At 54.6% G+C, this 25,854-nt stretch overlaps 1 protein-coding gene across 1 annotated transcript in view; it reads right to left on the reverse strand.

Moving 5' to 3' along the window:
• Ac3 (Adenylate cyclase 3) overlaps positions 1 to 25,854 on the reverse strand; it is a gene marked incomplete in the record, with an annotated part of 96,859 nt that overhangs the window by 48,983 nt on the left and 22,022 nt on the right. The window contains 6 exon segments of the mRNA XM_037218936.1: positions 2,615 to 2,776; positions 8,988 to 9,076; positions 12,167 to 12,253; positions 15,065 to 15,206; positions 19,163 to 19,321; positions 21,639 to 21,766. Of these exon segments, the coding sequence (XP_037074831.1) occupies positions 2,615 to 2,776; positions 8,988 to 9,076; positions 12,167 to 12,253; positions 15,065 to 15,206; positions 19,163 to 19,321; positions 21,639 to 21,766 (767 nt within the window).

The raw sequence follows: 25,854 nt of genomic DNA on the forward strand, positions 1-25,854 counted from the left end.
TGAGCGTAGCACAACTTCGGCTGTTCTGAGCGTAGCACAACTTCGGCCGCTCTGAGCGTAGGACAACTTTGGCTGTTCTGAGCGTAGCACAACTTCGGCCGTTCTGAGCGTAACACAGTTTATGGCTGCTCTGGGCGGAGCCACCGTCCGAGCCCAGACCAGCCTCCTGCGTGAGGTAATTGCTTCCGAGTGCTTGGTAGTCTGGCGGCCGTGTCTCTCGCTCTCCCCGGAGGGCGTGCTGAGTGCTGAGAGGTGCTGGCGGCCGCTCCGCGCCGGGGGAAGCCGACACCGGACAAGCACGCTCGCCGGGAGCGTGGGCAGGGTCGCGCTCAGGCGCACACCCCGGGCAGCGTCGGGCAACAGCCGCCGGCGCGGGTGTAAGCTGGTCCGACACCGCACACCAAGCCACCTCGAACACGCCTCCGCGGCTCCGCTCTCGCCCGCGGGGAGCTGCCGTGCTCTGACCGGCTCGGGCGGTGCATCCGACAAGCGACGCTGCGTGCATCCAGCGACGAACTGCCGGTCTCCGAGGAGGCCAATCGGCGGCCCGCAAACCGGCAACAGGGACTGGCTGCAGCAGGTCAATTTACAACGGACCAGTGTGGAGCCGCACACCAATTTGTCAGCTGTCGTCGAGTCTAGACGGAAGCGGCAAAAAACCTGAGGCAAACCTCCTGGGTAGACGTGTCAGTGGCCTGTTTGGCATGCTGAACGATTAGCTGTGCACCTAATAAGGTGTGTAATGAGCTAAGTGTGACGTGTTGGTGAACCGCGCAGCAACCCAGACGGTCGGTTTGCATTGCGCTGTGGAGTTCCTTGGTAGCTCGCTCGACGCCGGTGAGATCGGCAGCGCGCTGCCTGATGAGCTGTGACGGTGAGTGGAGCGGTGAGCTCGTGAGTCCCGCGGCGTCCAACGCACCCGAGGCCAGTATTTACCTCGACGGCGCCTCCTCCGCAGCCGCGTCATCGATCGAGCGACGCCTCCTCGGGCCGCCTCGAGCGGAGCCAGCTCAGCCGGCGTGCCGGCCGTAAACAGTGAGCGACACCTAGCCGCCGTGGCGTCCCGCCCCGCCCCACGCGCCCGCACTCTGGCCCTGTTGACCCTCGGCGGGGTGGCCGAACGCCCGCGGCGGCGGGAGCCGCAGGGTCCCCGGGGTCCACCGGGGGCTGATGGGGTCCGTGCGACCGTGGCGCCGGCGATGAAGGGCTGCAGGCGGGGATATGAGAATGGCGCACCGACGGAGCGGCAGAAGTGGGGAGAGAGTGTTGGCGGTGAATGGGAGAGGCGAACGAAACTCCCGGCTCGCTCCAACAGCGAGAGGAGCTCTGGGATGGGGTAAACGGAAGAGAACATCGAGGCTAAACTGGAAATGTGAATAATGGAACGTCAGAGTGAACCGGAAGGGCGAATGAAACGACGGGGGCGAACGTTGTAAGCAAGCATAATCTGATGATAAATGACAGGATGGATTCCAGCGTCAAGATAATACTACAAAGACGCGTTTCAACCAGAATAAACTGAGAAAAATGCGCGGTAAACGAAGCTCACCATCAGTGCATACTTAAGAATGCTTTGTTGGCCACAGCACTGGTCACCGTTTGCATATCGGGTGAGACCGACGCTCCACGGTGTCGCCCCAAAGGACTCGGTATATATTACCTTGAGGCGTGTTCAATACTTCCCACAATTATGACCGATGGTAACGATGGGTTCCGGCGCCATTACTGGACCATGTACGAGTGTCGGGTGGGGGCAAGGGACGAGAACCAGCGGGTGAGAACCATGATATGAGAACAAAAACAGAGGTAGGAGATGACATCCCATGTGCAGACCAAGGGACGAAGCCAGTGTTGATGTTGCCATCAGGTCTTTTGTTGGATGTTGGAAAAGGACGGTACCTGGAAACGAATGCTCTCAATACTGCGTACGCCACACAGAGGCATTCGTAACGCGGCCCAGCATCCGAATACGTCTTCAGGAATCCGGCTCGGATTCGGATCCAGTTCGGAATCGGATCGGATCGGGTTCGGCCTCGGATCTGGTTTATCATCATGCCGGGCATCGGTGTCAAATCCCGAGAAGCCGTAGCCGCGACCACGGCACCGCAAGGTCGTGAGGTAATGAGGACAGCGAGACGGTGATGGCCGACATTCTCCTCGACGAAACGAGGAGCTAACGGCTTCCGAGCGTGCCGAGTGACGAGCTGAATGTTACAGGAGCGGTGTCTTGTGTCTGAGGTGGTAGTGCTCAGACTGATCGTGCTGCCGTGACGCTGGGGCGGATGACTATCAGGGTGATGACGCCAGGTCCTGATGGTACCGGAGGTGATGGCGCACCACGATGACGTCCCTCCCGTGATGACGCCACCTCTGCCTGGGCGCGGTGCTGCCCGAGATAGCGACATCATGTCCTGACGGGATGCGCTGCAGCGTGGCCTGAAGCCGGAATGCCCTGCCTGGACGCGGTGCTGCCCGAGATGGTGACATCATGTGCTTACGGCATGCGCTGCAGCCTGACCTGAAGCCGAAACGCCGTACCTGGGCTAATGTGATGTCGTACCTCATTTGATGATACCACCGTTGCTTGCCGGGTCGTGATGACGCCATCACGTACCTGGGCGTGATGATGCCCTGGCTGATGGCGTTAAATGAGAGGACGATGGGCAGACAGATGGCGCTGAGACCGTACGTGGGCTCGCGGTTGGCCCGGTACTCGCGCTCGATCTCGTCGTCTGTGAAGTGCAGTGTAAACCACCGCACGTGCGGACGAAGGTGCCTGCCGGGAGACGGCGAGGTCAAACATGTGAAGTGAAGTGCAGTGTAAACCACCGCACGTGTGGATGAAGGTACCTGCCAGAGGACGGAGAGATCAAACATGTGAAGTGAAGTGCAGTGTAAACCCCCGCGCGTGCGGACGAAGGTGCCTGCCGGGAGACGGCGAGGTCAAATATGTGATGTGAAGTGCAGTGTAAACCACCGCACGTGTTGACGAGGGTGCCTGCCGGGAGACGGATAAATCAAACATATGAAGTGAAGTGCAGTGTAAACAACCGCACATGCGGACGAAGGTGCCTGCCGGCAGACGGAGAGATCAAACATGTGAAGTGAAGTGCAGTGTAAACCACCGCACATGTGGACGAAGGTGTTTTCCGGGAGACGACGAGGTCAAATAAGGTGGGTACAATTGTGTGACGGCTGGATACCACTCGCAATAATTCTCTGCAACGCGCAAAGTTGCCCAGTCTATTACTGTTTGTGGAATGAGGACGGCGGTGTTAGATATAACTGAGAGTGCCTTCCACCAGTATGTTGAAGACCATACGTTTGTCATCCATATAACGATCAATATTGTAGAAATGCACTGAACGCAGCAGCACTGCATTTGAAAACGCCGTTGGGAAGGCCAGTCATTTTTAGACCACGGTGCTGGTGGTCATAGCCATGCTATAGCGACAGGTACACGATAATTTCAACGATAACGTTGTCATGAGTTCAGCCCAAAAACTGTCCTAGCTTTTTGAGCGATTGGACAGCCAAGACTTGCATCAATAACAGTGCTGACAAAGCAGTACATCAGCGCTGGTGTATAATTGATCCACGGTTTCAAACACGCAGTTCATCGCGTATGAGTTGACACACAGATGAGCGGGTTCCTCCGGTGCCACGTGAACTGGTGGGGCCTGCAGCGTCGGGCCTTCTCAATAATTTAGGTGAGGGAACGTTTTGCCGCTGCAGCGCAGGTGCGTCCTTTGCGGCAAAATCTGTGCACCCAGCAAAGTTTTAAATACCTCAAAAACGGTTAAGCCAAAATCAGATGGCACATCGGCTCATGAGCATCTCAGGCTAGGCAGGAAGGGGCACATACCGCACATTGTGCATTCAACCTCAATTTACTTCTTGTAATTCTCGTAGTTTTGCGAGATTATCACATATTTCGAGAGCATGCACACGCGTGGCTTCCATCGAACAAGTGCTGGAGAGTGAGCTGAGATGAAGGTGAGCTACAACATGAGGCCTGATCATCCTTCGCCATCACGCACACACACATCCACGCCTCGCACACGTACGCATAGAGTCATGCCAAGAGCACACGATTTCAAGCCCCCAACAGGTAATAACCATTATGGGGTGGTGGGGAGGGGTGTAAGGATGTTCCGACTCTGCTCCCTTTGGCGCAGTTCCACAGCATATGTCAATTTTCCAAAGCTGAAACCATTCACTCCTCGGAGCGGAGTCACGGCGAGTGGACAAGCTGCGAGAGGGGAGGGGGTGGGGTGCGGTGGGGGGGGGGAGGGGCCACATCTACAACGTTTGTAACGTTTCACAGTAGGCCTATGGCATTGCATGGAAGAATGGGGCCCAACTATCTCCTCTGCACCGCCACGAGACACAGGGGATGATCGTCTCTTATTATCTTATCATCGTCATGACTTGAATATCGTCGTAATCATCGTCATAACTTTCTCGTCATGTGTTTATCATCGCCATGTCGTTATTATCGTTGTGTTTTACCATCGCCGTACCTTTATCGTGATGCCGTCATGCCTCGTCATGCCTTTATCACTGTCATGTTTTCATTATCTTCATGTCTTGATCATCTTCATGTCTACCATCGTCACATTTGTATCGTCATGCCTTCATCATCGTCGTGTTTCATGACTAGCCGACTGACTGCCGCCGCTGAACTCCGTGGTAACTGTACCAGCCAGAGCATCGCCTCGTCGACTTGCGTCCTGCCATCGCCTGGCCGTCCCGTCACCCACGCCCTGCCATCGCCTGCCCGTCCCGTCACCTGCCGTTCCACCGCCTGCCCGTCTCGTCACCTGCCGTTCCACCGCCTAGCCGTCTCGTCACCTGCCGTTCCACCGCCTGGCCGTCTCGTCACCTGCTGTTCTATCGCCTGGCCGTCCCGTCACCCACGTCCTGCCATCGCCTGCCCGTCTCGTCACCCGCGCCCTGCCACCGCCTGACCGTCTCGTCACCTGCCGTTCCACCGCCTGGACATCTCGTCACCCGCGCCCTGCCACCGCCTGGCCGTCTCGTAACCTGCCGTTCCATCGCCTGGCCGTTCCACCACCTGCCGCTCCGTCGCCGACACCTGCTGAGAGCCATGACGGCGGCACGGCCAGATCCAATCCGACGATCAGCCTGGCGCTCCCGGCGGGACCCAATGACCCCTGGCCGACACGCCAGGCTGTCGCGTGTCGCCTCCGGCGTCGGCCCGTTTGATCGCGGCTGATAGCACTCACCGGGGCGGCGAAGGGGACGGGGGGGGGGGGGGAGGGAGCTGCCTGCGCCGAGAATGGCGAGCTCGTCCGTGCCTGGGATTGGGAAGCCCGGCAAGCACTTTGCTTTGGGGCTACTCCTTCCAGATTTCGATACGGGTAAAAACCGAGCGTTTTTGCGCTCTTGCAGGTGAAAATTGCGCTCGCTTCTTCTTTTTCGCCCGGGGATCATGCGAAATAGAATCAAGCTTTTAGTTAAAAGGAAAGAGAGAGAGAGAGAGAGAGAGAGAGAGAGAGAGAGAGAGAGAGAGAGAGAGAGCGAGAGAGAGAGAGAGAGGAGAGAGAGAGAAGAGAGAGAGAGAAGAGAGAGAGAGAGAGGAGAGGAGAGAGGAGAGATAGAGAGAGAGAGAGAGTAGAGATAGAGAGGCGAAGAGAGGAGAGAAGAGAGAGAGAGAGCGAGAGAGAGAGGGAGAGAGAGAGAAGATATAGAGAGGACGAGAGAAGATGAGAGAGAAGAGAATACTAGTAGATAGAGGAAGATAGAGAGATCGCATCTTGATTATCGTAGCACATTAGCCGTCTCCCAAGAATGTCCAGATCATCAGCCGGGCGTTCGAGGAACAAATTTAGCGCACTACCATTGAAATAGTTGCCTGGGGGAGGGCACCCGAAACGCATCCATCTTCCGCGCTCCTCAATCGGTTACCGCCAACGGGCCTGGCGATTTCCATAGACCATGCGGCGAGCGGAAACGAGCCATCGGGGCGGTCATGTTATACGGACCAGACTGGTCCAGAAGTGCAAAGCCTCGCCCTGATTCGCTGTTTTTCAAAACGCGGAGGGATACGGGGATTGATGCGGGTCACCTCCGGTGTTTAAAAACTAATCGAGATAGAGTTTAGCGGAAACCATGCCTTCTGGCGGCACAACACTAAAGCAGTCGTATCTCTTGCTCAGTTCGGAGCACATGGCGTTCTTCATCAGTTTGAGCAGTGATTTATGATAAATGGCTCCGTTGGTGTAACATCGCCGGCCCGCCACACGCCTTTCGCGGCATCGCGGTTGGCGCCCTCCGCCCGCTCGGGTCTTAGATCGTAGCACAGTGTTCCCAAATGCGCCACGGCTCTGAAACCACAAAAGCCAGGAAATATTTTTGGCGGCACAACACGCGCAGAAAGATATGCCCGTGGACCACTAAAAATTTGGCGCGATTGCACTATGTGCCGGAGGGATATCCTCAAAAATTATTAGGGGCATCAAACCTTATCAGGAACAGTTGATTTATAAAGGAAACTTGGTGGCATGGATGCGTCAAACTGACTGCTCGCTTAACTGACATTAGATCCGAGACCTTTCTCAGCATAGCATGATATATGGATAGTTACAGCAGCACACCAACAGTTATTGTTATGTGTGTATCGGAGCCGGGTTTTCAGCTACGAAAAACCGGGCCCGAACGGCCAGCATTTTCAGCAAGAGGTAAGTCTATTATTTTCTGCTATGGTTGTTTTTTCTGGGTAACTGTGGCGCAGAGAGCTCGTGCCTCCGCGTTCTGAAGTTTTGCGTTCTCTGCGAAAACCAACGCTAGAGGCGAGGCGACGAGGACTCGCGGACACTTCAATGTACACAAGTTGCTGAATAATGAAAATTGAAAGTGATCTTGAGCGATGGTGCGACACCGAAAGTAACAGTGAGGGTCGAAGCATAAATCTGACAGCTAGCGTAATAGCACTTGACTGGCAGCACAGAGCCCTACGGATTACACCACTGCACGGACCATACGTATTTCATACAGAATGCTCGGAAAGCCTCTGTAGACCCCAAGTCGGAAATTAAATCGCCGTCAAAGCTCAAAAACTAGTTTTCTCGGTTAGACGGACTTAGAACGGGACGAGTTGCATACGTCATTTCGGCTCAACAATAGCACGAAATTGCGTTAACTAAGAACAAAACACATTGAAAGGCACGTATCGTCCTGCGACAATATCTGTGACGGTCAGCGGTCATATGACGGTACGTGTGACGGTTGACGGTCATATGACGTTACGTGTGATGGTTAACGGTCATGTGACGGTACGTGTGACGGTCGGCGGTCATGTGACGGTGCGTGTGACGGTCGGCGGTCATGTGACGTTACGTGTGACGGTTAACGGTCATGTGACGGTACGTGTGACGGTTAACCGGTCATGTGACGTTACGTGTGACGGTCAACGGTCATGTGGCGGTACGTGTGACGGTTAACGGTCATGTGACGGTGCGTGTGACGGTCGGCGGTCATGTGGCGGCAAGTGTGACGGTCAACAGAGGCCAGGCTTGCAGCTGCCAGCCGCATTACTGGACGCTGGGAAATCTGAGGTCGGGCCTCACCGCCAAACTGCGGCACCGAGTGACTGGGGTCACTGACGTGCAGTACTGAGAGACTGGGGTCACTGACTTGCGGCACCAAGTGACTGGGGTCACTGACGTGCAGAACTGAGAGACTGAGGCCACTGACGTGCGGCACCGGGTGACTGGGGTCACTGACGTGCGGCACTGAGAGACTGGGATCACTGACGTGCGGCACTGAGAGACTGAGGCCACTGACGTGCAGTACTGAGAGACTGGGATCATTGACGTGCGGCACCGAGTGACTGGGGTCACTGACGTGCGGCACTGAGAGACTGGGATCACTGACGTGCGGCACCGAGTGACTGGGGTCACTGACGTGCGGCACCGAGTGACTACGGTCATTGGCATCCGGCACTGGCCAAGTCAGGGGCATTGCCAAGCACATACATCATATTATCTATTGTACATCACAATACATCAGTTTATTTCAGGGTACGCCAACAAGAGAAGTTGCTGCAACGGGATCGTCCACTGTCAGAGCAGCGTTGCGGGATCGGGCCGGGGGCCTCCACCGGGCAGTGTTGTGGGATCAGGCCGGGAGCCTCTACCGGGCAGTGTTGCGGGATCGGGCCGGGGGCCTCCACCGGGCAGTGTTGTGGGATCAGGCCGGGAGCCTCCACCGGGCAGTGTGTCGATCAGGCCGGAGTCTCTGCCTGCTAACAGTACTTCCCTTTTCAGGCCAGCGTCGGCCCTTTTGCAGAACAGCAGAGGACGTGTTTAAAATTTAGAAGAGACCTATTAGCGCGGTCCTTCTTGAAGACAAGCAGGGGACTCTTTTGCACGCCAGTGCGGGGTCATTCTCAGCAGGAGAATGGCGTTGACAGTCGGAGGCCAGAACAGCAAGAAACACATTTTACACACAATCAGGGGCCCATTTACCGGTCAGCGGAGGGGCCTCCGCGATAATGCGGAGGGGTCCCATACCTGGCCCTCCTCTACAGAGTTCTCCTTCGGAGCTCTCCGGTACCCCGCCCCCCTATCTTCAGGTCGAGCCGGCTCAGACCCGGCCAGGGGGTGCCCGGAAAGCGCCGATGTGGGAGCAAGTATTGGAAGCGTGAGGAGGACGGCGTGACACGTTCTCGAGCTCTTCTGACAACATGTCAGGAGGGTGGTGGATTACTGTCCCTCCCCGTCAGTGCGAGGGTTAACAGCCACCAGGATGCGTGGGCATACCGGCTTGCCAATACCAACACAACACAACGCTGGAGCCAGCACATGAGGCTCACCTCAGCTGCTGGCGGGACACCCGCACGTGAGGCTCACCTCAGCAGCTGGCGGGACACCCGCACGTGAGGCTCACCTCAGCAGCTGGCGGGACACCCTCACGTGAGGCTCACCTCGTCAGCTGGCGGGACACCCGCACGTGAGGCTCACCTCAGCAGCTGGCGGGACACGATGCCCGCTCTCAGCTGACTGCCATAACTCAGCCTTGCCTCGCCGTTGGCAGGGAACCCCGGATCCTCCTGAAAGCGAACGGGCAAACGGCGAGGGTGAATGGAGATGAATAGGTCTGATGCGTTGCGAGGAAAGCAAACGGCTAGAAATGAGATGTAATTCAAAGAACGTCCGCGACGACGTCGTCAGCAAAGCGCTCGTTTACTCCGACGGTACCATGGCAACCGACTGATGATCACGCAGTAGGCACCATTCTCATCGTACAAGCTATTCCCAAGCGGCAGGATGTCTGTGCTCCCCCTGCCTGACGCGGGCCCAGTCCAGTCCCGGTCCGAAGGCTCACGTCGATGAATCAGTGGCGAATACAAGTCGCAGTTAGCCGCGGCAGCGCACCCGTCGGTGTCTGAAGGCTGCCGCTCAGCACCGCCGCGTCTTTTTCGGCACCGATCATTCGACCAGACTTGGCCTCCGGACCGCGCGGGGATCGCGCAGAGCCTGGACGCTGCTCTGGAACCCCGACCAGTGCCCGTAGGCGGCGCGGCTTCTGCTGGTTTGCGCCACTCCGAGCTGGCCACTACGGCTCGGAAGCCGTAACAGAGACAAATGGGAGGCGGAATGCTTCGCGCTGGCCATAGACGAAACGATTCTGCAGAATGGTGCCGACGGGCTCGAACAGCGTATCGGCCGCCGGAGGTGACGTGACGCGCACGTGAAGTCACGTGCGTGACGTGAGCACACGTCACGTGACGTGACGCGCGGTGAGCTGTCCCACGTTGCCGTTGAAGCACACTTAGTCCCCAGCTCACCGAGGCTGCTCTTCGAAGCCTGTTAACCCCGACAAGCGATGCCGCTGGTCGCTGATATCTCCCCTCTCCTCCTGAGACGTTCGTGTATTGCTCTCACGCCCAAAAAACCGCGGCAATTTGCCTCTGGCAAAGCTATCATTTCGTCATCTCGAGAGTTGCAACGGGGCTGGCAAAGACGAGTTCGATGATGATGATGATGATGATGAGGATGTTGATGATGATGATGATGATGATGACGAGCTCGATGTTGATCTGTGCAGGCGGCGCTGCCGGTCAGGCGGCGCGTGAGGCGTGAGACGGTGCTTCAGCGACAGGCCGTGGGTCTACACAACAGCAGGCGTAGACGCGGGCCTCTTCGCTATGCCGCTGATAGTCACACGACGAGTAATGATCAATTCATGAATTGAGCAGCCTCCGGATCGGCAAGAAACTCCCAGCCGGGGATGTTTGGCGCGTTTTTGTTGTTGTTTGTCTCTAATTGCACGCAAGTAGTTGTTTGCAAGCGATTTATCGATCAGGTGATTCGGACGAGGTGCTTTCAACGGGTACTGTTCAGTTAGGCTCCATGTCATGTGTTTTAGACATGGTACATCTGCAAGCCTCTTGGCATACCCTGAAAATAATGCACATAGGCATTATGTTCAGGGGAAATGCTGCAAACAAGCGCTATGGACCAATTGGACAAAAGCTTCGAGGCAGCAAATATCTTAGGGTACATGATAACGTAGATAACTCTCCTTTGTGGCATTTGCGAGTGCTACTAATCATAACATGTTCAAGAGCAAGCAGGTTTAAAATGCGTTTGAAATAGGAAAAATGTGTTTGAAACATAAAAACACCGAATATCATACACCTTTGATAAACCTGTTACGAATGTGTTTTTGGTTTTTGATTTTTTGCCTGAAGTTGTCCGTTCCGTTAGCTCAGTTGGTTAAAGCGCGTGCTTTCCGATCCACCCACCCGTGGCGGGATGGGTTCGAGTCGCATTAAGCCTTCGCTATTTGCTTTGACAGGTATGGCCTGAGGCCGGTGGCAGCGGCCGCCCTGAAGGTCAGGTGACGTCAGAGAGCAGCACGGACCGTGTCGAGTATTGTGGCACGTTCGACTTTCGCCACCAAATTCTGCGGCCGGACTGGAATTGCGCGACCGTATGGTAGAGGTAAGGACTCGCACAACAATCACTGTTTAGCGTTAGCTTTGTCTCCAGAAATCCTTCTACTCAAAAAGATAAGGATAAAACCTTTACAAAATCTAGGAAGCAGCGTGGCAGCAAATGTCAACCGTTGCCGAAGCGCAGCTGTGAACATTTTCGGAGCGCTGTGGTCCGGTTTGCTGGAGGGGGTACGGGGGTCAGTCGAAGTTGGATTCGGTCGGTTGGTACGGTCACATGACGCCGGGCTGAATAACGAAAAGTTAAGCTGCGACTGATCGACTAAGTTCTGCTTCGGCGATCCGGGTGATAACCAGCAGTACTCGGTCACCTTCCGTCGCCACAGGTCCCCGTCGCTTCCCACCGGCCGCCATCGGTCTCCATCGGCCCTCATCGGTCTCCATCGTTCAGTGCAGCGTTCTTCCGGCAGCGGCAGGCGCGCCATCGGCCCAGCAGCGCCTTCCCCTCGCCGACGCCGGCACGCGGGCCGCAAATGAGGCGGCAAACACCCCCACTGGCCAGCAGAGACGCGCGCGACGATGGCGCCGGCGCCGGTATTGTGTTTAAGGGGGGGGGGGGGCGTCCGATGGCTGCAGAAGACACGAGGAAGAGGGAGGGGGTGTTCAACAAAAGCCAGGGCGAGCACGCTCTCTCAATGGACGATGCCGGGTGAGAGGGAAGGGAAGGGGAGGGGGTGGGGCGGGAGGGTGTCCGGCAATATCCGGCAGATAGGAAGCGCGAGTCATTGACCTGTTCCGTCACATCTGATCGACAGGGCTCTTGAAGACGACAATGGCTCCGGTGATAGTGCGAATGATGGACCGACGTCAACCCCCCCCCCCCCCCCCCCCAGCAGCTAGCGCGAGGAAGGATGGCTGACCAAGCGCACCAGTATGCGGAGGGCCATAGAGCCAGCAGACGACGCCTAAAAATAGCATGAATGGGCTTAAAGGAAAAGCGTCAACGGTAAACAAATCCTAAACACAAGCAGCCAAGCAATTCCAGTGGAACTTGTAGGGAACGATTTCTCGCGAGCAATTTCTTCTCCCTTCGCGATTTCTCTGGCTTAACGAGGACAATAATCGCTGAATGCAGCCAGATTATGTGGGGCTGTTCGGCAGCGCAGCTTGTCAGGCAACGAATGTGCGGCTTGTTGGAGCTGAACAACCGTCGCTCTCCAGACGGGACGTCTGAGAACTCACATGGTTCTCGTTGGGTGCCGAGTCGCGAGGCCCACTGTCGGTGCGCGCTTCGTTTCCGTTCTCGCGGCCTGGCAGCGGCGTGCTGCACTGAAAGAAGAGCACATCTGCTCGAGCAAAACACGGCGACAATGTAATTACGGTGTTTGCTCACTCACGGCGACGTGAAATAAGTCGTAAAACTTGCACAGACGGAGAGATGGAGATTACGGTGGAGATTACGAGATTACGATGGAGAGAAAGCGGTAGGACATGACAAAAGCGTGCGTGCATTTGGTCACAGAAGAGAGCGAGATGATAAGCTTGTTTTCGCTGCTACACTGCGAAGCCACATCACCCAAGCGTTACACGCACTCGGGAGGGGGGGGGGTCAAATTGACCCCAAAAGGTTTTCCAAAATGGTTTTCGAACAGCGCGGCGTAGCCGCGCCAAATTCTGCTTACCTGTAGACAATTGAAGAACGGATCATTTGGTATCCCAAAATTGGATGTACCTTGTAAGGTCACTGACCTACAGCAGCTCAAAATCAGGCTATGAAATCAGCGAGGTCACACTTTCTTCGGAATCGTTTAATCTGATGCAACAACAGAGTGTTAGACAAAGTCATACATCTCCGAGATACTTTCTTGGGCACCAAAACTATTGGATGAACAACTTCCATCAACCTAGGGACTCTAGGACCCATAGCAACCCTAGGCTAGGGTCAGATATGAAGGTCAGACGAAGATCAAAACCAACCCGTTTTATTACTCTGGGGTTAGCTGTAGGGGAGTGCCTTATGCTCATTTCGAATTTAATGATATCAGTAATCGCATTATGCATCTTCCATGCATCTTTTAAAGTTCAGAAAATGTCACTGACCTGAAAGAACACAGGCAAACATCTTGCTTTTAGGAGCATACTGCCTAGCGTAACCTTTGTCGCTTATTCAAATGCGAAATTCAAAGCAGTATTGTATAATTTTGGTCACCATGACCTTCAATGGTCACGAACCTTAAACCATCGTGCAACTTTTTGCTTAGAACAGGTCTCTAGGTTGTGGGGGCACTTTGGATGCCAGCCAGGAGTTTGACGTTGTGTGGTCTTACTTGACCTGAAAGTCATAAACTAGGAACCCCAAGCTTTGCCCTAACAGAGTTCACACACAGGCCAATACGCCCTGTGAATTTGGTGTCTCTAGCTTTCTTAGTTCCTGAGATCTCAGTGAGGTCAAATTGACCCACGAGAGCAAAGGGTATCCAACCGGCCCCCCGGGCACGTATTAAACAATGTCATCACCAGGCCGCTTATTAAGATGACACCTAGAGCACAGATTGTGCGCTGGAAGCCGAGGATTTTAGCAGCGGCATTTTTGCAGACATTTTATACGATCAGTCACGAGTCGAAGATTAGTTCTCAGAGCATGAGGAGATCCCAGCATGTCGAGAATTCAAAAGGTTTAATGCTGAATTTGGGCACCCAGGGTGGGGCGAGGTTCTCCCCCTGATCCCATAACATCCCAAGCCCTGCGGTGAGCATTGCCGGGCTCCAATCGTCGAAATCCACCCGGTTTGGAGCGCCAGATCACCATGGGTCCAACCCACGGGTCCGCGCTAGCCCACGGGAGCGATTGATTGGTGGCCCATAGATCCATTCGCTCGAGCGACTTCCATCTCTCGTATCCATTGCGCGACACTGGAACGCAGGGAGATATCTGTGATGATGTTATTTGATCCTCACAGTCGCAGCTTGGAGCCTTGCTAATTCATTTCTCATCCGCTTCGGTAGCCTTAGTAGCCAACCAAGCATATGCGTGTCGCGGAGCTGGAATCTGATGAGCGAAAACCGGCGCATGCGGGCTGCTTTGGCGCGATCATTTGCTTTCAAATGGCCAATGACCGACGGGAACGAATCTATCCGCGTTAAGGTTCGTTACTGCAGAAATCGTGGAGTACTTTAAGGCCGCATATCTCTGCCGTCTGCCAGACTGGCACCCGGTCCAAAGGCTACGACCCACGACCTTAAGGAGAGATCACATCATTAAAGCAGCAGCTCATAACTCGCGATAATGCATGGGCGCCGCACCTGACCTTTCATTCCGCGGCGCATTAGCATCAGGATGTCTTATCGAGTTTGGCTTACAGCAGAAGTACATTTCCTTCTGCAACGCCAGCGCACGGGCTGAAATCTCGGCGGACCTCCCAGCTGGAGACTGCGGATCTCGTCTAGCTGCAGCGCACGCACCAGATGTGAGTGCGGTGATGGGATGCGGTTAGCGTGCTTGCGGATGCGAGAGCGTGCGAGAACGTGCGAGAGCGTGAGAACGAGAGCGGTGCGGTGCGAAACACGCTGCGACAAAGATCGCGCTTGTTTGCGGACGCACTCACGTCATGGGGTTAGTGCTCAATTTTGAGAAAGATGAGAACGGGGCTACTGTGCCTGAATCCACAGCAACTCACCTTGCAATGGCCTGCCATTGGATACGATGCCCGCGGTGGCGTGAGAACTGAGCTGGGGGGGGGGGGGGGAGATGAGCCTCCCCCAGGCTGCTGAAACTTTTGTATTGGCTCTATGGGCATTGGTTGAGAAGAAACTAACGAAAATGACGGCGCCCCCTTCCTTGGGAGAACTTTCGTTGCCCCTGGGCATGTGGATGCAGAAATGCATTCCAGCACCGCATCTCGCCATCCAGGTCACGGTTTCCGATTCCGCCATCGTGATCTAGGGATCCGGATTCCGTAAATCAGAGGTTCCCATACTAACCGGGATCCCCGTCTGAGAATTAGACTCAGACACATCTGGATGCAACTGAAAACACGTCCTCCAACGCAGCGCATTGCGCTCAGCTTGATAACGATGCGATGCGATCGACTATGGACGCGCAAGCACAACAAAACACACCAGACACCACCGACCAGGTACCTGCGGCGTGTTGGGCTTGAGGATGAAGAAGGTGGTGAGACCCGCCCTCCGCAGGAACGGCTCCCGCCTCTCGGCAAAGGCCGGCTCCACCTGGAAGGCGTCCCCCAGCTTTTCCAGCGTCTTGTTGGAGACGTGCACGCTCCTGCGGCAGGCGCGACGGCACGGTCAGGCTCCAGTGCCGTGTGGGGCTCGGTGCTCAGGTACAGAAATGAGGAGGAGGGGGGGGAGGGGGGGGAGGAAGTCGGCCCGGGGCGGACGACACGAACAGCGCATGAATTTGGGGCTCAGGATCTCGAGGTATTCTTTGATGATAGGAATATATGCGGATCCCAGTGGATCATTGACTACAGATGGAGTCGGAGTCTACTCCTGAATGAAGACAACGTTATCAGCAGGTTGAAATCCAGCCGATTGAAGGTGAAATTCCTTTCAAAATTTTGCGAGGCGGCGATGAGCTGGGCTCGTCTTCGTTATTATCATCATCATCATTTCACTGAAACACAGTTGCGATTTACAGCTTATGTTCCTTTTTACCTCTGTCAACTGTTATGCATACAGCAAATAGCACGCAGGTCGCATTCATATCTTATCATCAAAGCACATCCTAGACAGACTCTCGGGCACTCCGTGAACAGTTAATCTTTCAATTATCATCACTGAAAACGTCTCGAATCTTTTTCCAGAACAGAATGCATCTTCTCGAGTCAGTATAGCAGTAAAACCAAATTTGTGCCGCAGCAGTCGGACTCCGTTGAAATCGACCCCATGTGCTGTGAGCTCCCGGGCGAATTCATTCCTGAAGACTCGGTTCAGTCTCAAGTCTGGACCACTGATCGTGGAGTCCTATTTTGAATTCGGTCGAAAAACGATGACGGAGCACCGCTGTTATGACCTTTGGTGCGGGTGTCCCCCGGCGGATTTTCTGCTCGCACGTCTCTATCTGTTGATAATCCGTCTTACCTTTACGGGGACGCAACAGACGCAGTGTAGCATAGTTATGGCACACTGCATAGTTTACCTTCGGGTGTTATTTCGCTGCAGCCGAGCCCAAAGTATGCACCTCCCTGCGCGCCGCGAGGGGAGTCTTCCCTTCCCCCTCCCCCCACGTGACCCGACGGGCAGGGCCGGGGCTGTGGTCACCAGATACAACCCCTCCCCGAGGGCAGGCCCACACCCACGACGCTGGAGTTCAGAGAGCGCCGACCACTGGCCTTCGTGGCCCCGAGGGGTGCAGCTAGACCAGGCTTGCGAAACACGCTGAGGGCGCGGGAGCAAGCCGAGAACCGTCTAGCCAGGTCCGTGCCAGTGGGAGACGTGTGTGCGAAACCCGACAGGGGATCTCACCAGCTGCGTCAAAGAAGGACGCTCTTCTTGCTTGTCACAGAAACACTAGCAAATGCACTCCAACCGGCGGTGAACATTTCTTTTTTGTCACTTCAAACAACATGGCGTTACCGTCTCCAGCGAAGCGACGCTTGCAGGAGACGCCACGCAGCATGGCGTTACCACCAGGTGCGCAGCAACGCCTGCAGAGTTTCGGTGCGATCGAAAACTGTTCTCGTAATCAGCCTCGGTAAACTGGGAAGCATACAACTTTTCAACGCCATCATGTTGACTACATTAACGATGTAGCAATGGGAGTGAACAGTGAAAACAGGGAATTAACGATGAATATCATGAGAGCCGGGTGATGAAGCCGTTTGCGGGGACATCGGAGCCGACTGGTGGCTTGTCCACGGCGGCCGACACTGCTGGTATCCCCTGAGCAGAACTACTTCATAACGACAAGACGGGCTTTGTGATCGAGAGATTGGCCACACTGGCCTTATCTGCCTCACTAGGCCAAACACGGCGGGGGCAGTCGCTCGCGAAGTACACGGATATCACACGCTCATTGAAAGCTAGTACCCAGAGACGCAGCCCCCCCCCCCCTCCAGCCCCCCCTTAGGCCCGAATTCTTCGTTTATCTACATAGGGGGCTCCCAACAGAAAGTTAAAAATCGGCGTCATAAGGTAACCAAGCCTCAATCCCATTCGCTGCATGGAGTACTCCCGGCGTCCCTGACAATACCTCCCGGCGACCCTTTCATCCCGGACGGCAATAGCCACCTTTGCGGTTCCCGGAATCCCACTCCACCGCGTTGAAATCCTCATCTGTTGAATTGTCAAGCGCTTTCCGGTGTCTGGTCCTCACTTAAGATAAATCCCGACGCTCTTCTCCCCAGAGCGCGGCGCCGTGCCGTGTGTTCTCAGCTCAGCAGGACGGCCGGGAGCCGTCCCATTTGGCGCGCGCATTCCCCGGGGACGCCCTCGGCCTGGCGCGGTTGTCAGGGAACCTGACTCACGGCAAGTGGCGCCGTGCACCGAACGCGCCAACAATTCAACGAGACACATCCTGGCTCCGACGCAACAACCGGATGACAGACGGCGTTGCGCTGGAAGGTGGGGGTGTGGGGAGGGGGCGCTGACGTTAGCACACTGTTGCTCCCCCCCCCCCCCCCCAGCCGTATTACGTCCGAGGAAGTCCCAGAAGAGTTCTCCAAAGCCGCACTAGCGGCAGCGGCACTCGTCTCAGGTGAGGGAATGTGAAAACCACCACCGGCCGACGGGGTTCTCGTGTGAGAACGTGCACTGGGCCCAGCGCCGCTTTATTTATCGTTCTCAGAATCGCTCGCGAAAGTGTCACGGTTGACACTATTGGCCAAACACCCACAACATGCGGTGTATTGCCCGATACAATACAGCAGAAGCCCCTGTTGGGGAAGATCACGTTCCTTGTTTCGGTTGGCCACCCACAATATCAGCCACCTTTCATTTACTTCTCGGCATCATAGCTCAAAATGTCTTTGAGAGAGCGTTCCACATTCGTGTGGGGTCTTGATCTGACATAGCCATGTTGAACATCATTCGGTGTGGTTCCCAGCCCTGCCCTTCTTAATACCTAAACCCCTCTAGTCTCTGAGCTAAACGCCAACAAAGATGTGCATACTTTTTCACGCAAAGTTCTTCAGGTCACCCAGGCATCCATGACGTTATAGTGATGTCATTAAAAGCCTATCATTCTACTAGCCATGCAGAGATCAATGCCAATATGAATATAATTGTCAAGTCGTTCATATCTGACGTTTGTGAGCACGATGTCTACATATAACGGCCATCAATTGGCCCTCAATCAATGTTGTTCAAAGTACGGTGATACAATCGAACAACGACGTATTGATGAGAATATTTCCTAAACAGAGAACTTGTGTTGCCTACAGCAGTCTTTTCCACTAAGAAGTGTGCTATAATATATATATATATATATATATATATATATATATATATATATATATATAGGCGAGTTCATTTCATCATGTTTGATGTTTGCTTCAATATCTTTAAATGTGGAACATTCTCTTCAAATAAGCCCATGACATATAACCTTACGGTACCAAACCAACCCAGGCTCAACTCTAGAGAGAGGCGCACAGGTCTCCGTAATTAGGAATGCTTGGATAAAAAAGAATTCTCGAGTCCCAGTGCGGCCGTTTAGAGAGTTTTGGCTTTTTAAACTTCTTGAGGCGGTTCTGGAGTGCTTTTGAACTTTGTTTACAGTTCCCCAGGAAAACTTCAGACGCATGATTAGAGTTGTGAGCTAAAATATCCGAGAGAAAAATAACTAAGCAGCGGCAGTGGAGAGAGTCATAAAGGAAGCCAAGGAGAAAGACAAAGTTAGGGCGGACTGGATGGAGAGACGGATAGAGAGTGAGGTGGGGAGGAAGAGGGGAGGAAAGTGAGGAGAAAGGAAGAAAGGGATGAAGGGAGGGAGAGAGAGAGAGAAAGGGGAAAAAGGGAGACAGGAAGAAAGGAAGGGAGGAACGAACGAAGGAAGAAGAAGAAAGGAAGGAAGGAAGAACAGGTGGGGAAGAGACCAAGGAAGTGATACATGCTGTACCAGACCGACAGACAGACAGACAGACAGACAGACAGACAGACAGACAGACAGACAGAGAGAAAGGCAGGTAAACACTCAAACAGACAGAGAGGAAGACATGTAAACACGCAGACAGACGGACAGAAAGGCAGGTAAACACGTAGACAGAAGACGTTACCGACCCTGGCTTGCCGGAGCTCTCCATCTTGTTGGCCAGCTCCACGTCCTTGCTATACACATCAAACTGCCACTGCTTCTGACCCATGACTCCGGCCAGAACTGCGCCGGTGTGGATGCCGACCCGCATGTCCACCGTTGACCGCGTGGACTCGCGCACCGACCTGTGGACGAAAATAGAGCTGCGCACCCACGAAAATAAATTGCTTTTGCCTAGACTTCGTGCTGAATTACCCTGACCTAACTTTTTTGTTGGCGACTAGGTCTATCACACAGCACAGACGATAACGTGGTGAAGGGGTGCTCTGATGCAGGCTGGTAACCTTTGTGTTAGAAGGCTCGAAAATAGATGTTATTTGCGGTTAGATTGACCAGAGACTTTCCTGCATACCGGCTATAGACGCAGATTAACGTACGGAGGGACCGTTTCCCTGTCTCCGCCGAGACAAAGCTGGTATTACCCTCGTTCGCCGCATGGCGAACGCCCACACTACAGCGGGATTTCCACAAGCTTCCCACGAGGGATCGTCTGCAGGCGCGTTTACACAACTGTACGTATATCTGCAGGCAGTCACGCACCTGCGTCCAATACAAACCTCAGAACAATGTTAACATAGTGCAAGCGTGTCGCAGTCAGATGCGCAGATAATGAGTGGGCGTACGTTTGCACAGTTTGTTTAAATAAAACTGTGTGAACGCAGTAAAGGAACGGAATACAGCACTGCAGTATTGTACGGAAGACTCAATAAACCAGAACTACGTGACAAGTGAGGGTTTGGTGGTGGGTCAAACACGCACACACCCGAAGTATTCGTCGGCGTGAAACACGGCTTGACCCTCCATTGCAGGGCACGGGACGTGTCTCTGAAACAGCGCATGTGCTTGGCTCTACGTTTTGCATGGAAGGGGAGAGGGACGATAGAGCGTAACCGTAGCATATGAAGGGACTTGGACTTTGGACTTTGGACCATGGACTTTGAACTGCGTAATTTCCCAGTCGAGTGTGGCTGCAGATTACGGCTTAGTCTTTAGAGACAATGTTCTGACAGGGTAACCATAATAAAAAATGTCTGACACGGTAAACAGGAGAGGGCATCTCGTTCGTGCGATGAGTATGTACCCGGGGGTAGGGGTCGAAAATTGCGAGCAATGCGTGACGTAATTTATCAACGTGTCCTAGAGCTTGATAAATGGGAAAATAGAGGCGCGGAAGGTGGAATGGTACCATCCCAGTTGTGTCGATTTCATACGGCCTCTGCCTATGGAATTACCTATACCTATGGAATTACCTATTACCTATACCTCTGGAAAATTCAATTCGGAGTTCCTGCATTCCACAGAATGCAGCTCCAGTTCCATACGTTACGTTGGTGTGGTGTGATTGTGCGGGTGTGCGCCCCGGCTACCAGTTGGTCGTGTTTTGGGAGGGGGCGCCTGGAACTCGTGAGAGCCGCCTCGCCGGCGACGGAGTCATGGGACGGCGGCTGCGCTTCCCACGATGTGCTTTTAGGGCCCAAGAAGCGCACCCGGCGGCGGCGGCGGCGGCCTGTCCCGGAGGCAGCCTCGCTGTCTTCCGAGCTCTACATCTGACTGGGTGCCGGGAGGCGTCACGTGACCGCGGGTCTCCTGGTTCGCCGGGGGTCAAGGGTCGGCCGCTGAGGCGGTGGCAGGGACCCGACACTCGCAGGCGCCAGTCGATTTTCGGACGGGTCCAGGCGTATACACGCTACGTTCTCTTACAGCTGGACATTTTACATGTTTAAGTATGGTGAGACGCACTAAATATGAATACACTAGTCCATTGACAGTAAAAGATGCATCATGTCCTAATGCATGGAATGACATTTGTGTTTCGTTCATAGACCAGTACTAATAGTGTAGGTTCTATCTCCGTAGCATGATGAGACAGCAAGTCATATCCTCGGAAACCATGAACAGGATGTGGGCCACAGCTATCAGTGTTGTCATTTTGACTGGTTTGGGACAATATAAAAATGGTGTAAATCCTAATATGTAATAATATATAATATATGATAAATGTATAATGTATAATACATATCTATTATATAATAAATATATAATAATAATAATATATATTGATAGGCGGTGATTAGGGCTGCACGGGTATCAAGACCAGTTTGTCTTGGCCGAGCTGGAAAACGTTGCATCAAAACCTAAACCTGCACAAAATGACTCATGACGTGCGTCGCAAGTCGCATGCGCTGTCACAAACTTTGGACAACCGATGGGCAAATGTCATAGTGTGAGACGGAAGCGATCGCCATCGTAGCTCGGTCCATCATTGGTGAGAACCCTCGCCGGTCTGCATGGCTGGCACAATTAGCAGTGCATCGTTCTCCGACCAGACCCCACCCTAGCTCTACCCACGCGTAAAAAACCGCGGTTGCCATCGCGACACCCAGCGCAGACGCCATTGGCCCAGAAGGCCCATGCGCCGGCCAATCAGCCTGCGACACTCACTGAATAGCAGTGACCATGGACAGGCCCATGTACACCGACTGCACGGCGTGGTCCTCTCGCTCCTCAGGACATCCCGAGATGCAGTAGTAGCAGTCGCCCAGGATCTTGATGCGCAGCTGCTTATATTTCTGAAACAGGGGCGCAGGTGAGATAATGCCTTGACCTTGACAAAGTGACACTTGCGTATTCTGCACCCAAAGACAATAAAAAGTGCGATGCTTTATAAATTGTTAATAATCAGCAACTACATTCCGCTGCTGGAACACACGCGTGTAGTAAACACCCGGCGACATTCGGATGCTCGGTCGGCGTCGACCCGATCAACGCCCTTGCCGGAGCGCTCGGCCACCGGCGTCAGTCCGGACCGCATCAGGCGCAGCGGAGCGCTCGGCCACCGGCGTCAGTCCAGACCACCTCAGGCGCAGCGGAGCGCTCGGCCACCGGCGTCAGCCCAGATCGCCTCAGGCGCAGCGGAGCGCTCGGCCACCAGCGTCAGCCCAGACCGCCTCAGGCGCGGCGGAGCGCTCGGCCACCGGCGTCAGTCCAGACCGCCTCATGCGCAGCGGAGCGCTCGGCCACCGGCGTCAGTCCAGACCGCCTCAGGTGCAGCGGAGCGCTCGGCCACCGGCGTCAGTCCAGACCGCCTCAGGTGCGGCGGAGCGCTCGGCCCACGCCGCTTCGGTCAGCACGTGCGTACAGCGCTGACGTCACGGCCCGGGCGGAGGAGGCGCTGAGCAGGCACCAGTGGCCAGCTCAGCTGACTCACTACAGCGGTCTGGCTCTTACGTCAGCAGGTGTGACGTCGCGGCAGAGCTGGCGCCGTGCCAAACTCTACCCAGAAGATCTAGCAGGATCCGAGCGATCCGGCAGGAAGCAGATGTGTTCAAATCTTAGCGACGGAAAATGTCCTACACTTAGTTGCGGTGACGCTCACCGCTCTGTGGCAGCCAAGCAGGATAGCGATCCTGTTATCAATATTCAATTGCGTACAAATCAAACGTATTTCTAGTGCTAGTTTACCATTGTTCGGGCCTATGTAACTTCTTGAGCAATGCAATCCCAAGCAGCATTGACGCTTATGAAAACATATTGAAGATTGTGTAGGACCTCAGGATGGTGTGTCGGTTTCAGGACCATACAAAAAATGTTTCTGGCGGTGTGATTTCACCATTCAACCAAGTCAACCAGCTCCCTAGCCACACACAGCCTCATGTCGCTCGTGTCGAAAAAGTCCGCTCCGAAGGTGCACGACATCGATGGCTGGGAATATGAACGGTGGGCCAGGCCGTTGAAAACAAATGTTTCAAACGGCTGGTGAGAACACTAGACGCTATGTATTCCAAAATACCATAAATATTATGAAATTCTGCAAATCGGAGCTGGAGGTGGCCATCGGCTGGAAGGCATTCACCTAATTTTTGTACAAGTGTTTATTTCAGGTATAAAACTAATCCGCAAAATCGTTTGAAAATGCATTTAAAGGCTATCCGAACGCTGCTTTAACACACGTTCGGGTGGGGGTCAACAACCCGTCCCGCTGCTGCGAACGCAGCCTGCCTGACAAGCTGCACTCCTGCCTACACGGCCTAAGTATGCACTGAGCACGGCGTGTCATGTGACCCGCAGTCTGCAGTCTGCAGTCTGTGACTCGCAGCCTGCAGCCTGAGGTCTGTGAATCGTAGTCTGCAGTCTGCAGTCTGTGACCCGCAGTCTGCAGTCTGCAGTATGTGGCCCACATTCTGCAGCCTGAAATCTGTGACCCTCAGTCCGCAGTCTGCAGTCTGTGACCCGCAGTCTGCGGCCTAAAATCTGTGACTCGCAGTCTGCAGTCTGCAGTCTGTGACCCACAGTCTGCAGCCTGAAATCTGTGACCCGCAGTCTGCAGTCTGCAGTCTGTGGCCCACAGTCTGCAGCGCTGTGACCCACAGTCTACAGTCTGTGACCCGCAGTCTGCAGCGCTGCGACCCACCCCGTGCCGCAGTGCGCTGCGGTCCGGTTACGACCTGTTGTGACCCGTCGATGAGAGATCGGTGTCCCTTCATGACGTCAAGAGTTTGCGTCGGGCAGCTGGTGCGGCCGCCATCCCATCACATTTCTACTTTCGACGCTGAGCGATTCAAGCCGCAGCTTTGTGACAAAGTCCCTCAGCAATGTTTGCGAACACGGCTACAAACGTGGCTCGCGGGTGGACCCTGCATTCAATTGGCGGGATGGCTGGCCACACTAAGCGTTGGAAACACGGAGTTAAATCCGAGCAGCTGGACGCTGCCGACTGCATCTTTGGAGCCATTCTCGCAACGCGCGTGATGATGTTAATCTGGAACCAAAGAGGCGCTCGTTAAATTCATTGTGGGTCACTAAATGCCTGTTCGGCTGGAGAGACGTAGGTCACCCGTGTTGTAAGAACGGCTACAAAAATGCATTCCACAGCGCCCAGCCACTCAAAGACTTGTCTCCGTCGAGCCAACACCCAAGCCCGGCGAGTTATGTAGCGGAATGAACCCTGGACTCGTCCGAAACACACTGTCATGGCTTTGCTCGCTGATCCTGTCGCGGACACCCGTCAAGAAGCCGGGCTTTCACCGGCTAGCTGGCGCCGAGCGAGCCCACCCCAGCTCAGGCCTCTTCCAGCGCCGCTGACTGCCGACCAGCTGTGCTGGCACTGCCCGTCCGTCGGTGCTGGGCGGCAATTGACGCCGGCGCTGAGCGCTCCACTGAGCGGAAGGGAACGGCGCAGCGGGTCTGCTCGCCGACGCGCGGTAGAGCGTGAGCCGGCGCGAAATTCCGCCAATGTTTGGCCAGCGCTCCCACGCTTCAGAGCTGGGGACGCAATTTCGGTGCTCCGTAACTGTTGAGCAATTCGCCCAGGCTCTATAGCGGCTGAGTGTTGGCCGGCTCGCAACGTGGACTCGGCCCGGGAAAGTTCGGTCCGTTTGCCTTTCAAGATCTAAATTCGGTTGGGACAAAAGATCCGACTTTTAAAGGATTGTGCCACCTTTCGGGTGAAGTGGCAACTTCACACGCATGCCATGGTGTGATGAGCTGGATTTGGGCTGCCAACCTACTTCTGAAATTATTTCTTGATAGTTCAAACTTTTTATTTAGAACAGCCATTGCCACGGAATGATTCCGTCGGGTTCCCTGTTAACCACAAGATTTTAGCCACATGCGGGTCACGTATTCGTCCAGTTTGGCTGCGCCAAAACTCCTCTTGCCATTCATCGCATGACAGCATCTAAAACCTTGCCACGATAAAAGCGCACGTTCCAAACCCATACAATCCAGGGAACTATTGCACACTTCGTCTTCGGCGCGTGGGAAAAGCTCAGTCTATCGTCAAAAGCGCCAAAGTCTCGCCGCCAACTATGCGGCGAATTCGTTGGGCCGTTCAAACTGATTGGCTGGCTGCCGGACGCTCACGTTGGCCGCCATGTTGGAAGTCAAATGGCGCCGTCTACAACTTCGACCAGTCTTTAATACATGAGATATATCCAGCATGAGTTACTTGCTGTATAAGACAGCCGTGCTTTCCAGTGCCGACACTGTTAACTGATCGCGGCGACGGTAGCAGTGGGTTATGAGTGTCGCCTCACTTTACCTCCCTTTTCTTTCCCCCCCCCCCTCCTCTTCTCACCGGACGATGACCATCACCAAACTGCTGTACCCCCAAATGATGTTCTCTGCAACCTGCTTACCTACCAGTCTCCGGTAACAGCATGCAGGTCAGTTCTATCAAGATCTGAGGTAGCTTTTCGGCTGTCAAGCACATGTGTGACGTTACTCAGTGCTTGTTGTGGCACATATAAGCACTGCATATGTGGCGACCCAAAGACATAAACGTGACGTAAAATTAAAACTAGCCGTTTACATTCACGGTAAAGTATTGTCGTGATCGCCTGCTGAAAGTGTACTCCACTGTTATACCGCAGGTACAGACACGGGATCAGCTTCAATCATCTAGGTCAGGGCTACAATGGCCAAACGACCGACGCAAGCGTCTCAGCTCCGTACTTCAGCATCGTCTCCGCTGGCCGACTGAACCATGCAGTCCCCCGCCGCTCCTCCTCCCCCTATTAGTGAGAGAGGAAGGCGTCGGCCGCTGGAGGGGTGTGACCCCTGCAGGCTCTCGTCGGTGGACTCTGTGGGCATTGATCGCGACCTTTGACACAGCCCGAGACTCCGCACTGGGCGCGCCCCGCCGCGTCCCCTGACAGCG

The sequence above is a fragment of the Pollicipes pollicipes genome, unplaced genomic scaffold, assembly GCF_011947565.3.
Source record: "Pollicipes pollicipes isolate AB1234 unplaced genomic scaffold, Ppol_2.1 Scaffold_4219;HRSCAF=4965_pilon_pilon_pilon, whole genome shotgun sequence".
NCBI classification, from domain to species: domain Eukaryota; kingdom Metazoa; phylum Arthropoda; class Thecostraca; order Pollicipedomorpha; family Pollicipedidae; genus Pollicipes; species Pollicipes pollicipes.